Below are 16,427 nucleotides of genomic sequence, written 5' to 3'. Positions count from 1 at the left end.
CGAACCGCAGGACGCTGGCGTTCCGAGGAGGCGGGTTGGTCACCGCCAGTAGCGGCGGTTCCGCGAACAATAACGCTGGCGGGGAGGCCGCGGCTTGGCCTCCGCAGCCCCAGCCAAGGCAGCCACCGCCGCCAGCGCCGCCCGCGCTTCAGCAGCCCAATGGGCGGGGGGCCGACGAGGAAGTGGAATTGGAGGGCCTGGAGCCCCAAGACCTGGAGGCCTCCGCTGGGGCGGCCGCTGCCACCGAGGAAACCAAGGAGTTGCTGCACCCCCAGGACGCGGGCGGCCCCACCTCACTGGGCGGCGGTGGCGCGGGGGGCCCCCTGCTAGCGGAAAGGAACCGTCGGACTCTGGCCTTCCGAGGAGGCGGCGGCGGCGGGGGTCTCGGCAACAATGGCAATAGCCGCGGCCGCCCCGAGACCTCGGCGTGGCCCCTGAGGCATTTCAATGGGCGAGGGCCGGCGGCTGTGGATCTGGAGCTGGACGCGCTGGAGGGGAAGGAGTTGATGCAGGACGGCGCGTCCCTGAGCGACAGCACTGAGGACGAGGAGGAGGGGGCGAGCCTGGGCGACGGCAGCGGGGCGGAGGGCGGCAGCTGCAGCAGCAGCAGGCGGTCGGGTGGCGATGGCGGGGACGACGTGGAGGGCAGCGGTGTGGGAGCTGGCGAAGGAGAGACTGTCCAGCACTTCCCGCTCGCGCGGCCCAAGTCCCTAATGCAGAAGCTACAGTGCTCCTTCCAGACCTCCTGGCTCAAGGACTTTCCTTGGCTGCGGTATTCCAAGGATACCGGCCTTATGTCTTGCGGCTGGTGCCAGAAGACCCCCGAGGATGGGGGAAGTGTGGACCTTCCCCAGGTGGGGCACGATGAGCTTTCGCGAGGGACCCGCAACTACAAGAAAACCCTTCTGCTGAGGCACCACGTCTCTACTGAGCACAAACTCCACGAAGCCAACGCCCAGGTACGGTATATCCTGTTCCTACTTATTGAGATCTTTTGGGGGAAGGTTTAGCAGCTTTTGAAAAAAACATTTTCCTGGGTGAAGGCGTCGTTCCAGTTGAGAGCGGTGCCGGGAACTTAAGCGTGGGGGGTTAGAAAGCTTGGGAACAAGTTTTCAAAAGTTGTGTATGTGTTGGGGGGGGGGGGGGGGGGGGGGATGATGGAGTGACAATTTTCTAATTGTAGCGCTGAATTTGTTTTATTTTTATGACTCAGATTTCTTTGCTCATCAGATCGAATCAAAAAGAAAGTTTGAGAAAGTGAGATTGAAGGTTTTAACCTAAAAGGTTGACTTTGCGGTCAATTTTTATTCGCTGTGATTTTAGGGAAGCTGCCTTAAGTTAATAGACATTCAGTATGCTTGTGGAAGTCAAATCTGGCAACCCTGAAGAATGGATTAAACAGTTCCCTTAACCTTTGACGCTACCCTTTTCAGGAAAATAGCCAGACTAAAAAATTCCTTATATCAGATCGATAATGTAAAATAAGAGAGCAGTATGTAAATGTAGGGGAAGCTATTTAGATAACACTCCTTTATCTAGTGAAACATTTTACTAATTTCATCTCTGTTGAACTTGTTGAACTTTCTTACCAAGGCTTGCTTTTGATAAATTATTGTAGTTTTTACTTGTTTACTTCTACCCAGATTTGTTCTGAGATTTTCTATATATCTTCCATTTTCGAAAAGTTTCTTACATTAAGTACTTTTTGGAAATGTTTAATGTGAAGGTATTTGTATCAAGTAGTTGATTTGGACTGGTAGGGAATTTATTTAACAAACTCCTTGAAAATCATGTCATTAGTTACAAAACAAGTAAGCTGTACTTTAGTTCTTAGTCCTTGTTTTAACATTTCTAGCCTGACGATTGTAGTAGCTTTACCATTTTGATATACCTTTTCAAGCCAAACTGATGTTGATCAGTTCTTTTTATGACTTTTAGACAACCCGTGGTGGTGGATGGAGTTAATTCTTTAGTATTGACAGCCAGTCTTTGATTTTAGATAGTCAACTCTCAGGCATTAGCCCCTCTGTGTATTGTTTATTAGAGTGATCCTGCCGTTCAGCACACTTACAATGGAGTTAGGCACACCAGTAACACCCCCCCCCCACACACACACACAGCACGGAACTTTCTTAGAAGTTAGGGCTTTAACTTTAAAGCATAGGGTTATTTTTTTTCCCAGTGGACAATGCAATAGTTTTTGGGAGGAGAACACAAATTTTAGTTGCGTAAGCCCTAGAAGGAAGGTCATTTAAAGATATAAGGCCCCGGCCCGTGGCTCACTCGGGAGAGTGTGGTGCTGGTAACACCAAGTTCGGATCCCATATAGGGATGGCCGGTTAGCTCACTTGGGAGAGCGTGGTGCTGACAACACCAAGTCAAGGGTTAAGATCCCCTTACTGGTCAACTTAAAAAAAAAAAAAAAGATATAAGGCCCCAAAAGATTAAGTAAATTGTCCTAAGTCCTGGGTGACAACTGAGACTAGAGTCTATAAAGAATGTCATAATGGAAAAAGAATGGGTTTGGAATAAATCTGGGTTCAGATCTCAGCTTTCTGCGGTTACTAGCTTTGTGAGCTTGGGCAATGAAGTGAGATAGAACTAACATTACCTTGTTTTCTGTGTGCCAAGCACATTTATTTTACTTAGCAAAGTATTCGTTTTTGTTCCCATTTTGCAGAAGAGGAATCTAAGGCTTTAAAGGGTTAACTAATGTATTCCTGAAGTTATCAAGGTGATGGAGGTGGGGAAATTGTGAAAATAAAATTTTAATCTTCCAAATAATGGTAGGTTGGTTATTTAGACAAAATTAAAAAGGCAATTGGAATGAATTTTCTTATCTACAGTGGACTCCTTTCTCTTATCAGCATAGTCTTTCCCTGTAAGCAAGTCTAGATGGGAATGCAAATTATAATTAGCTGGTTAGTGAACCTGAAATCAGAGGAAGAGGAATTCATTGGATAACCTTATGGTATACTTAGTACAGGTGTATACTTCTCAGGCATATATCTGGATCAGGGAATTTCATTCCTAGGTAAAACATTTACCAAATTTGACCTCCAAACTATCCCTCTCTTCCCCTTTCTCCCCTTGAAATTCCCCTTTAATATAATGTGCAGGACATCTCCTTTTTTCTAGGACATTAGATTGGGGACAATACAATTTAGTAAATCCTGTTTGTTTTAGGACTATATATTGGTCCCTTGATTGGATTTGGAGTGTTTCCATTTTAATTTGATCGTAAACATTTCTCTAGTTTTATTCTAACCTTAATTAATTTTGTGGATATCTTGCTATGGACCCTAGGGACCACCTACATATGTTTTGGTATTAATATAAGTGATAGATTCCTGATTTGTCTTATTCCTTTGGGCAGAATTTAATTTTTTTTTGTTTCCCTGTAGCCTTTGATTACCTGTAGGAGGCAGTATAACACAGACTGTAAGAGCATTCTTGGGCTTAATTTAAGGTCAGGGGGACCTGGGTCCTAATTCTCTAGTTTCTTGGTAGGCCGATTAGTAAACTTCTCATTTCCTCATGTGTATTATATGTGTGCCACCACATAGTCATTTAGTACATAATAGCCATTATTTATTATCATTATTATTTTTATCACAGGTAACTATCTGTAACAAGGTGTTTTTCAGTGGCCTGGTCCTTCATATCTCAGTGTCACCAGTTTTATCAGTTTTGAAGCTACTTTCACTCATGGAATTACTCTTGATTTTAGATAGCAAACCAGTTCCCCTTTTTATATCTTCAGAGACTTTGGCCATCAGATTCTTTGAACATTCTGACCCTGTTTCTCATCATACGTGCACTTTTTTTCAGCTTCAAAAAGAGTATCTTGCACTAGCTTTCTTTTAAAAACATTGAGTTCTGGAACTCTTCAGGCTGAAATTCAGTTTGAGGCTAGGGGTAGTTCATTCCTTTTATTTTCTCCATTATTATTTTTCTTTTAAAGAAGGTTGCCTTTTTTTTTTTTTTTTTTTTTTTTTTTAAATAAAAAGAGGCCAAATCTTAGTATGTCACTAAGGGTTACTTTTGGGGTGGAGGAGCTACTTTTCTTTCTTATGCTTTCTATAAATAATAAAAGTCTTCTCGTTAATATCTTGGTGGTGACCAAAGTTTGATATTCATCTGTTAATTGGACTTTGTTATTAAAGTTCATGGGAGAGTCTTTTTATTTATTTTTGGCCAGTAAGGGGATTCACACCCTTGATGTCAACTTGATGTTATAACACCATGCTTTAACCAACTGAGCTAACCAGCCAGCTTGGAAGAATCTTTTTAAACATGCTTCTTCAATCTGTATTCTGAGACTTCTATTTCAGAGATAATTCCTGTATTTGTAAGGATGTGAGGGACAATTTATAGTTTTTTTTTCCTTTTTTGTGTGTGTTTTTTCGTGACCGGTAATGGGATCACAACCCTCAGTGTCGCGCCCGTACCACAACCGGCAACTGGATCGCAGCCCTCGGTGTCGCACCCGCACCGCGCTCAACCAGTGAGCGGACTGGGATCTGAACCCTTGGCGGGAGCGCCGCCACGCTCCCAAGCGCCGCACTCTACAGAGTGCGCCACCGGGCCGGCCCCAATTTATAGTTTTATTTTGAGTAACAACTGGCTATATGTTCAGTCAATTTCAGTGATTATTAGTTCATTCAGGATTTGACCATTTGGCCCACAGCACTCGAAAGTTGCTTTAGTAACACTGATTACCATTATATCTTGGTTCAGACCCAGTTATGAAATTTTCGTAGCCCAAATCACATATTTGTCAATTCTTTCTAACTTAATAAGCCTAAAACATGTACCAAAATGTATTGTTGTCAATTTAGTTAACCTTTCCAGAAATTAAATAGTGAATTCTGACCAGTGACCTAATTGAAATTTACTAGTTGTAATAGTTGATGTCAGCAGCTGGAGCAAACAGAAGGTGAGGCAAATTTACCACCCTTCTTTGCTTTTGGCAAAAATAAGGCTTAAAGGTTGGTTAGTTGGTTGTTTTTAACAATTTAGGGAGAAAGTCTGGAAGACCTTTCACTGAGAAGGAGAAATAGATGAGCCTATGGCTTATTAAATTCTTATTGAGTAGTAATTATTATAATTCATTCATTCATTCATTGTGTTTGAGTAAGAGCTGATTCATTTCCCTTGTGTTTGTCAAAATTTTGGTAGTATGTCTGATCATACCTTATTGTGTAGCTAGGATAGGCTTCTTTCTCCCTATTAAATTTACCTATATTAAGTAGAAACAAGGTACTGAGGCTAAACTTGTCAATAATACATCTTCTCTGCCCTCAAGGAACTTGTAGTCTAGTAAGGAGAGACATGACAATAAAATGATACAGATACCATGGTAAAAGTGTGTTCAGGGTCCTTGAAGACATTAAAGGAAGGGAATGATCAGTTCTACCTGCAAAGGTTGGAAGAAGCTTGTAGAACTGGCTCACAGAACTGGCTCTTAGGTAGGGGGGATCTGAGCCCCCGGTGACCTTATGTATTATAAGGCTGTGCTCTAACCAACTGCCCTACCAGCCAGCCCCAGAACTGGCTCTTGAACTTAATTAATTGTGTTAAATTAAAATAGGTGTTGACCAGGGAGGGACGGGCATTCTGGGCACTGCAGTTGGAAGCAGCATGAGTAATATGAAAAACCGTGTCTTGATCTATCTGAAAGAAATGGATAGTTTGAGCAGGATGAAAAATCAGATTTGAATAGCTAGAAAAACTTCACATTGAGTAGCTCTCGTCATGCTAAAAAGATTGCATTTTATTCCTTTAACAAATGGGCAACAATAGCAGTTTTAAGCAGGGGAGAATCATGATCACGTGTGTAGCGTTGCTGTATAGAGGCACCTGTGTAGTGTGTCTGTGGGTTTAGAATTTGAGGAGAGAGCTGGTTGGCTGTATGTTATAATCACCTGAAGTGTACCCTGCCCCCTCCTTACAGAATTAGAATTCCTGGTGATAGTACTTAAGCCACAAGGGAGGGTGCCATCACTCAAGTACATCAGAGAGGTGATCAGAGACTGCAAAGGAGACCTTTCTGTCTTTCTCTGCCAACTATGGCAGTACCATTAGGTGTTGATTTGGCATCACATTTGCTATAGCCTTGTTTGTCCTCATATTCTATAAATTGAACTTGTTTTTCCTGAAATTCAGATTTGGAAGTGGAAGTTAATGTCTTTATTCTTTCAATATTCTCTTCCAGTGGGTTCCTATAGCAAAAGTAATATAAAGATTTTGATGTTTTTAATGCTTTTAGTCGACACTTTGATGTTTGTGTTGGAAATGTTTTTTCTGCTAATCCATTTATCGGAAAAGGGCTGTAATTCTGAGTAGGGAAGTAAATACTAATTACTTGTTGATTTTTAGCTAAATTGAATTTTCCTATCATTACTGGATTGACTACAGATGAGCTGTTTGAAATTTGTAGTATTACTTTCAACTGAAGGTAGTTTCTCTCCCTCTCCTCCACAGAAGGGTGAGAGGACAGGGTGATGGTCTTGTATTCTCTGCAAGTTGGCAGCATTATCTAGTTCCCCAAGGTAGAATGCTGAAGACTCTTATGATTTTTTTTACCCCCCTCCCCCCACCTTACATCTGTTACAGCAGTCAAGTTTGTTCGTTAGGTTTTTTTTTTTTTTTTTTTTTTTTTTTTGTGGCTGGCCTGAGCAACATCAGTCAAGTTCTGATTTTACCTTTCAAATATTTTTCAGGCCCTGCCCCACCCCCAGTTAACATTATCTATCTTCCCTAGTTAAGGTTCTTGTTTCTTGCAAATATGTTGCACTGTTGTTAACAGTACCTTCCCAACTGGTTACAGTATCTGCAGTCTTAGTCCCTGATATTAATCCTCCACATTGATGCCACAGTCATCTTTCTTCTGTCTGCTAATCCAGTCAAATCACTCTCTGCTTTTAAAAGCTCTGTTAGGTGCCTATAGCAGTGGTTCTTAATCTTTTGGGAGATTCGCATCTCTTTTATAACTATGATGAAAGTGATGGACATTTACCTCTGAAAAATGTGCATAAGGGCACATTTGCATTCCATGGGCAAAATCACTTTGAAGTTCTCTGTAAATCTGGAATTCTAAGGATTCTGTAGACCACCTTAGGTTCTTTTTTGGTGCAGTCGATTTTTTTGTTTTTGTTTTTTTTTTGGTGCCTGGCCTGTCCTCTGAACCCTTGACTTTGATGTGCACCATAGTCCAACCAGTTGAGCTAACTGGTCAGTCCCATGCAGTCTCATTTGCTTAGAATGCTCATCCTCCTATTTCACTCTTGTATCGTTTAAAGCTCTGCCCAGTTCTCCTTCCAAAAAGCGTCCTTTCCCCTCCAAAAAAATTGTATTAGATACACCTCCTCTCTGCTAACACCCTCGTGTATACTTTTTAGTACCTTAAGAATCTCACCCACTAGCAATAACTTAACATTAGAAACTAAATCATTTTGGTTCCCAGTGTAGGTCCTGGCTAAAGTAGGCACTCAATCAATGCTTACTAAATAAATAAGTAAAGTTAAGATTTTTCAAGCTTTTTTTTCCTAAGGTATTTGTTTTTTTGAAATAAATCTGAATAGGTCATGAGGACTTTAACTAAATGGACACTTTTCTATATTTTCTAAATTTTGGAAGATTTGATTCTAAGGTTTCATCCAGATTAAACTTGTGATTTTATTTTTGTGCATCTTCACAAATAAAAAAAATTCCAGACTTTATATTTAAGTCTGTGAATGTCCATTTTCTTAAAATATCCTTGTTTAACCAGTTTAGACTAATGTTTGGACTAAATTGTGTTTTCCTGTTTGGGAAAGTAGATAGAAAAAGTTCCTACATTTCAGAAAACCAGTTAGGGAAATACTTAAACCACTTCACCAGTATTTTTTTTTTTTAACCTATCAGTGATACCTAGTGTTACCAATATACTAACAGTGGACATAGAGCATTAAAGAAAGGAACCAAAGAGATCCCTGCAGTTACTAGGGACCTACTTTAAGGTTTTGTTTCTAGTACTAAGAATTTCTTAATTTATTTGGTTCAGGAAATAATATTGGCAATTTATTTTAGTGCTGTGTGCTTATTTAGTTCTTTTACCCAAATCCTCAAATAATAATCTCCTTGGAGAGTACACAGACTCTTGACTGGGAAACCCTTCATTTTGAAGGGCATATTTAATAGTTGCTACAAACACAACATAGTGCTTTTAATCAGTAGTGAAAAATTGCTGGTGTTCCTTGTAAAGGCAGGAGATATTAATGTTTTCATACAATAGTAATGAGGATTGGATAGTGTTTGATTTGTATAGTTTGTGTAAAAATAGAAGGGGGGAATATATTTTGGTGGATAGGCTTTTGTCTTGAGTTATTTTTTATTTTTATTTTTATTTTTTTTTATAAAGATTACTGGTAAGGGGATCTTAACCCTTGGCTTGGTGTTGTCAGCATCACGCTCAGCCAGTGAGCAAACCGGCCATCCCTATATAGGATCCGAACCCATGGCTTTGGTGTTATCAGCACCGCACTCTCCCAAGTGAGCCACGGGCTGGCCCTGTCTTGAGTTATTTTTAAAAATTAGGACATGTGGTATGTATGATAAAGGCAGAGAATCCTACAATTTGGGACTGGCCCAGAAAATTCAGGACACAGTGACCATAGCCTAGGATGACTGCTACAGTTAGACATAGCCACCTCCTTGAAGTGTTTTCAACTGCTTGATTTATAAACTTTAGGCAATTTCTTGACGTGTAAAAGCTAATTTACTGCTTCTACAAACTCTTCGCAGATGCACTGCCAAATTTTATTGAGTGTTTAAAATTTTGCTTCTGGGCTGGCCTGTGGCTCACTCGGGAGAGTGTGGTGCTGATAACACCAAGGCCACGGTTCGGATCCCATATAGGGATGGCCGGTTTGCTCACTGGGTGAGCGTGGTGCTGACAACACCAAGTCAAGGGTTAAGATCCCCTTACCGGTCATCTTTTTAAAAAATAAATAAATAAATAAAAATAAAATTTTGCTTCTTCCACGTATTTATACTTTTACTGCAGTGTCTATTAGATAGAATTTTGAACCAAACAAGCTTGCTGTTCAGGTACATCATGCATAATAAAGCTTAGTGTCAGGCCTGCACTAAAGATTCCTCTTTCATGTTCAGAATTTTCTGTAGAGAGCTTAGACAAATTAATTTTTAAAATGTATTCTAGTAGTCTCAAAAGGGGGAGACCAAGTAAAACAGTAAGATGCTTTTATGGAAAGTTATACTGTAGAAATTATTGTAGGCATTTTAGTATTATTTTAGTTCTTTATATGTTCACACAAGTCCTTAATATTTTCATTCCCATTTGCTAAGTAGTTTGAAATTACACAACATACTGGTTTATATACAAGATGGTTTTTTTTTTTTTTTTAAAACAAGATGACCGGTAAGGTGATCTTAACTCTTGACTTGGTGTTGTCAGCACCCTGCTCTTCTAAGTGAGCTAACTGGCCATTCCTATATAGGGATCTGAACCTGTGGCCTTGGTGTTTTCAGCACCACACTCTCTCAAGTGAGCCGTGGGCCAGCCCCTTGTTTTGTTTTTTTGGTGGCCGGCCAGTATGTGGAACCAAACCTGTACTATGGCATTATAAGGCTGTGCTCTAACCACTTGACTAACCAGCCAGCGTTATATACAAGATCTTAAGTTAAATAAAACAACTCCTTTTAAAACCTTACTTCTGGGCCGGCCTGTGGCTCACTCAGGAGAGTGTGGTGCTGATAACACCAAGGCCATGGGTTCGGATCCTATATAGGGATGGCTGGTTAGCTCACTGGCTGTAAAACAAACAAACAAACAAACAAACAAACAACAAAAAAAAAAAAAACCTTACTTTTCCCTCATTCCCCAAAAGCAAAAATTTGGGGGTGCTCATGAATGTATTAGTTTTGATAGCTTTATCCATCCTGATTACCAGTTTTTGCCGAGCATTGGGCGTTTTTTTTTGTTTTTTTTTCCTTTTTTTTGTCTTTTTTCATGTCCGGCAACAGATCGCAACCCTCAGTGTTGCGCCCGTACCAGACCGGGACCGGCAACGGGATCGCAACCCTCGGTGCTGCGCCCACACCTCGCTCAGCCAGTGAGCGGGAACCGGTCTGTATGTGGGATCCGAACCCTCGGCGGGAGCGCCACCGCACTCCCAAGTGGTGCACTGTAGCAGTGCGCCACTGGGCCGGCCCTGGGTGTTTTTCTAGTAGGAAAAATTAGCTCATTTAAGACACATTTTGGGGGGTTGTTATAATATAAGGGCATTATGCCCCTTAGGCAGTAGGAAGGGATGGGGAGGCTGCTAAGGGTCAATGGAAAGTGAGATTTCATTCTATTCCATTAGTACTTTTGGGGGGTTGTTTTGGTTGGTGTTTTTTTTTTGGCAACTGGGTAGTATGGGGATCTGAACCCATGAGTGACTTCATTCTGTAGTGATCATATACCCCAGATTTGCAGAATTATTCATATTGTTCCTTTATCCCTGTGAAACACTGAAGGTGAAATTCTACAATTTTAGTTCTTTCATGTGACTTCTCATACCTGGAAGCAGCACAGAAATTCTTAGATGGACTGTGACCAGGACTCAGAAGTAAAGACAATATTTTTATAATCTAGCCATACCCTGATTGGATTAAATAGGGTTTTGTGATTGTTTAGGAATGCACTGTTTAAAATGTTTCATGTACCAGCCAGCCACCAAAAAAAAAAAAAAGAAAAAATGTTGTTTCTGTGAGAATTCTTTTGCAGTCCTGTCTTCCCTACACCCCTTCCTCTCTTCACTCCAGGTGTATCAGTCCTTTCAACATGTTCACACTCTAGTATGTATCTTTCCATGTTTTTCTCTATGCTCATAAAATCATAGATCTGAATATATTTGTGCATTATTTTATAGAAATGCAATATATATGTGCATTATTTTATAGAAGTGGCCTACATTTAAGTTAATATTTTGTGCCAAAGAAAATATGAAAAATTTTAACACTTACATAAGGTCAGCATTTTCAGTCATCCTTTCTACTAGAAATGTCTAAGCAGTTTTTCTCTTGCAGGGGAAAAAAATGATTACTTCAGTTTTTTAGCATAGTCATTAAACAGTGTGCCATACTCTTTATTCTTACTGTTGTATCACACAGTCTTAATTGTCCTATAGGAAATTACCTTAACTTGAGTGATGCTAAATGAACTATAATGAATGATTGATAAAAGGCAAAATTTATAAACATTAAGAATTTTGAATTCAGGAATCTTAAGTTACCTTAGAGTTTACACTATTTATGATCTTAAAGAGATAGAAGGGATTTTAAAAGTTGATTGAGGGCCGGCCCGGTGGCGCACTGCTACAGTGAGCCGCTTGGGAGCGTGGCGGCGCTCCCGCCGAGGGTTCGGATCCCACATACAGACCGGTTCCCGCTCACTGGCTGAGCGAGGTGTGGGCGCAACACCGAGGGTGCGATCCCGTTGCCGGTCCCGGTCCGGTGCGGGCGCGACACTGAGGGTTGCGATCCGTTGCTGGTCACGAAAAAAGACAAAAAAGGAAGGGAAAAAAAAAAAAAGTTGATTGAGAAATTGTTTAACTGGATATTCCTATAGTTGAAGCACATTTTCCCCTTAGGGTCTTAACTTTATCTCTAGTTAGATTTAATTAACTTCATTGTTCTATACTATTTGATTTCATTGTTTGCCAAGACTTAAAATTTACCTTTTTAAGAGTGTTACATAGGGTGATATGCCCAGCATATTGTAACTTAGATATTTTAAGTTTAACCAGAGAGGAGACTGCTACTTTTCTATCAGTTAGAGATAAAGTAAACTAATTTGATTCCTATAAACAAGTTTCTTTTCTTATGAAAACAATTGTTCTTTTTAGTTGAATTTGAAGTAATTCTCAATTCATATCCTTAGCTTATATTTGAATAAAATGACTTAAATGTTATTTTTTAAATAACATCCTGCTGATCCTCAGTGAGAGTATTTGGTTTTTCTTATAATAGCATTGGGTTGTATCACATCTCACTCCATTCCTTTCAATATTTGGGATGATGAATACTTTCATCTTAGAATACATAATGATTATTCACATATTAGTATATTTGATTAGTGCTTTTTAAAAACTTATTTTGATGATACTTGTTACCTTGGTTTGGGGTTTTAAAAAGTAAATAAAATTTAATCTAAATGTTTTCCATCCAATTACAGGAGTCAGAAATACCATCAGAGGAGGGGTACTGTGACTTTAATAGTAGGCCAAATGAGAACTCTTATTGCTATCAACTTCTTCGACAACTAAATGAACAGAGAAAGAAAGGTATTCTTTGTGATGTCAGCATTGTGGTGAGCGGAAAGATCTTTAAAGCTCACAAGAACATCCTGGTTGCAGGCAGCCGTTTCTTTAAGACTTTATATTGCTTTTCAAACAAAGAAAGCCCTAACCAAAACAATACTACCCATTTAGATATTGCTGCAGTTCAAGGTTTTTCAGTCATCTTGGACTTCTTGTATTCTGGTAACCTGGTGCTCACAAGCCAAAATGCCATTGAAGTGATGACAGTGGCCAGCTATCTTCAAATGAGTGAAGTTGTTCAAACTTGCCGAAATTTCATTAAAGATGCCTTAAATATAAGCATTAAATCAGAAGCTCCAGAGTCTGTAGTTGTGGACTATAATAATAGAAAACCAGTTAATAGAGATGGTCTGTCTTCATCACGGGATCAAAAAATTGCCAGTTTTTGGGCAACACGGAATCTTACCAATTTGGCAAGTAATGTAAAAATTGAAAATGATGGTAATGTCGACGAGGGCCAAATAGAAAACTACCAAATGAATGACAGTAGTTGGGTCCAGGATGGTTCTACTGAATTGGCCGAAAATGAATCTCAAGGTCAAACAAAAGTGTTTATTTGGAATAATATGGGCTCCCAGGGCATTCAAGAGACTGGCAAAACAAGGAGAAAAAACCAAACTACAAAGAGATTTATTTATAATATACCACCCAATAATGAAACAAATTTAGAAGATTGCTCAGTGATGCAGCCACCTGTTGCCTATCCAGAAGAAAATACGCTACTCATCAAGGAAGAACCAGGTAAATATCGTACAATACCAAGATATCTTAGTTTTCATTCTAATTTTAGTTGGATATTTTAACGTATATTTTTAAAGTATATTTTTTAATTGAAAAAATTTTGTTATGAAACTATATGTACACAAGCAATACTAGATTTGAATGTTTACAATAGGAGGGGGTAAAATCACTCAGACACATAACATTTTTGGTATATTTTCTTTGTCTTTTCGTTAGACATGTGTATGTGGATTTCTCAAATGCTGTAAAAATAACCAGACATTGCATATATTGTTAAGGAATGTGGACTTCATTGCATATGCAATTCTTTGACTCTCCTGATCTTTAGCCTCTATGCTCAGTATTTTACACTCAGTCCTGGGAAAGATAGAATCTTTACTTGTAATATATTATCACTTTGTCATTTTGGGACATTTTTAAGACCTAGTTAACCTCTTTTTTTGTTGTTGTTTTTAAACATATTTAAGTGTCTACAGAATTTTGCAAATTAAGATTCTAATTTATATAGAGCTGCTGTTCTCACTACAAATCTTACAGAAGCTGGAGTATTTTAAGTTTGTCCACTGTCACCTTCTAATTTTCATTCTCCTTTGCATTAGTTGAGAGGCCTCTTCGATATATTCCCAAAAGAATGTATATAAGAAGTTTAGCATGTTACATTGGTGGTGGGAATTTTTTTAAAGTGGGGTTGGAAGACCATTACTAAAGAGTAAATAGATTTGAAACTTTTCTTTACCTTTAATCTGACTGTGCCTAACTTTATTTGAAGGAGCAGCTCAGTGGGTTTTAGTTTTCCTATGCATACTCCTGGCTTGTGCACTATTCTCATACTTATGTACTATTTAATGCTTGTTTTACTTTAAGAACGCTGAAACTGTTCAGTGTCTGATTTATATGATGGTGGTCATCTGTGGATGGGCTACTTTTCTGTTAAAAAGAATCATTGTCTTTAGTTCCCAGAGGGCAAAATGCCTTAGTAATTCTGTGAAATGGTTCCTCTGGCTTTTTATATTTGCGTTAGTTTTCACCAGTAGAAATTTTACTTTAAAAGAAAATCAGCGTGTCTGTATAATGAATACTATTTGCTAATTTTTTTTGGCTGTTGGCTGGCAATTAGGCATGCAACCCTGGACCTTGGTGTTATCAACACCACGCTGTAACCAGCTGAGCTAACCAACCAGCCCTATTTGCTGATCTTTTTTCTTGTACTTTATAAAGTTTTTAGCAATAAAAACCCCAAGGCGGTTTCATTAAAGTATTTAAGGTAGATAGATTCCTTACCTAGCACTTCGTTTTGACTTAATTCTCAGTACAGAAGACCTTGATAGGATTCTCAGATTAAAGCTACATTTTTTTTTCTGTTACATGGATTATTCCTTTTTTAACAATATGGTGGGAACCCTGTAGTGTTTTTAAATATACACACACACACACACACACACACACAATTTTTCTTGAAGGAATAAGCAGATCTTTTGGATAGGTGATTGGCAAAACTAAACAGAGCTAACCCCTTTCTTAAAATTAATACCACATATAATTAGAGTAGTTGAAAGAAAAGCAAAGCATTAATATTGAACCGCAATGCATACTTTCCAAAAAACATAACTAGCCATTATGTTAGCAAGCAGCCCCTAAACATGGTTGCATTGATAGACTAGGTCTACTGGAAATTATTGGTAGTCTAATATGTTTTCAGTTTATCTCTTACATCTTATAAAAGGTAACTTTATGTCATTGATAACACTTTGGTATCTGATGAGCCTTGCTTAACTCACACTTTTTTTTTTTTTCCTTTTTTTGTCTTTTTTACTGACCAGCAATGGGATCGCAACCCTCAGTGTTGCGCCCGCACCGCGCTCAGCCAGTGAGCGGAACCGGTCTCCACATGGGATCCGAACCCTCGGCGGGAGCGCCGCCACACTCCCAAGCGGCGCACTCTCCAGTGTGCCACTGGGCCAGCCCAACTCGCACTTTTTGTTTTATTAGTGATATGTGCTGTATTCCAACTGTAGTGCTTCTAAATTCCAACCTCATTCAGCAGCAGAAAATGGGGTTTATGAGTATTATGGTTAGGGTGTAATGTGATAATAGAGCCAGGAGTTGGCAAATTTTTAATGCAAAGGGCTAAAAACAGTAAATATTTTCAGCTTTTGCAGGCCATAAAATTAACTACTCAACTCTACCATTTGTAGCATGAAAGCAGTATGTAAACAAATGAATATGGGTGTATTCCAGTAAAACTTTATTGCCAACCCTTGGTATATAGCACTGGTTCTTAGTCATGGCTGCATGTTGGAATCACCTAGGAGCATTACAGGCCGTGATGCTTGGCTCTCTCTCCTAGGGATTCCAATTTAATTGGTATGCGTTGTGGTCTGGATGTTGGAATTTTTTAAAGTTCTACAGGTGATTCTACTAGGAGTCAAGATGAGATCCTCTGATATAGTGGAAAGAGCCCAAATTGAGTCAGACATAATGGATTTGAAAATCAGCTCTGCCACTTACCCACTGTGAGACCATGATCAAATTAAAAATTAAGTTAAACTCTTGTCCTCAGTTTTCTCATCTTTAAAATAATGGTGCTTATTTTATAGGATTATTATGAAAATTAAGTGACAAGCATAAAGCCACAAACATTATCATGGTCATCTCAATTCCCCATAAGGTTGGGAAAGACTATTGACGTTATTTATATTAGTTTTCCAGTGCTGTGTACTTTCTACCAAATGCTAGATAGATGATCCAGCCCCAGCCTGACTTTTTTGTTTGAATAAATACTACTTTCTTAAGCAACCTATACCAGTATAGGGTGACTCTGATTATTAGGAAGTCATTTTATATTGAGCCAAAATTTGCTGCTTCATAACTTCCTAATTCTCCCATTTTGAGCAGTATAATCTGAATCCAGCCTAATCCCTCTAATCTACTCGATAACCCTTCAAATGTTAGACATTTAAAAAATTCCTCTGGAGTCATGTTTTTCTAGGCTATGTGCTGTTCCTCCCACCTTGTGAATACACAGAATTGACTCAACTCTCCTGGCAAGTTCTGACCAATATAGAACACAGTAGGCCTGTGTTTACGAAGGTTAAGGCCTTTCCCAAGGTCATTCAGCTAGTAAAAGTAGAGAGAGTCAGATTTCATATTTAGGACTGTCTCACATTAAAACCTTGTGATTAACCACTAAACTAGTAGATCCCTGTCTTTTTAGAAATTAGTCTCTTGTTAAAAGACATTTAAACATTTTTATGAACCCCTACTTCATTGGTTATGCTTTAATTCCTTATTGAGAACAGTAGAAAAATGTTCAGTGAA

The 16,427-nt window shown here is 39.2% G+C and overlaps 1 protein-coding gene across 2 annotated transcripts in view; it reads left to right on the top strand.

Moving 5' to 3' along the window:
* The window catches only part of ZBTB10 (zinc finger and BTB domain containing 10), a 36,624-nt gene that overhangs the window by 1,392 nt on the left and 18,805 nt on the right, over nt 1–16,427 (top strand). Inside the window, exons 1-2 of one of the 2 annotated variants that reach the window (XM_008573671.1) lie at nt 423–959; nt 12,224–13,109. In XM_008573671.1, coding sequence (XP_008571893.1) covers nt 507–959; nt 12,224–13,109 — 1,339 coding nt within the window. In that variant the 5' untranslated portion in view covers nt 423–506. Of the gene's footprint in view, nt 1–422; nt 960–12,223; nt 13,110–16,427 lie in introns of those variants that run through there. The other variant, XM_008573672.1, reaches the window with a different exon arrangement.

Source organism: Galeopterus variegatus, unplaced genomic scaffold, assembly GCF_000696425.1.
Source record: "Galeopterus variegatus unplaced genomic scaffold, G_variegatus-3.0.2 Scaffold950, whole genome shotgun sequence".
Classification (NCBI taxonomy): Eukaryota; Metazoa; Chordata; class Mammalia; order Dermoptera; family Cynocephalidae; genus Galeopterus; species Galeopterus variegatus.
This window is presented reverse-complemented; position numbering and strand designations above follow the sequence as displayed.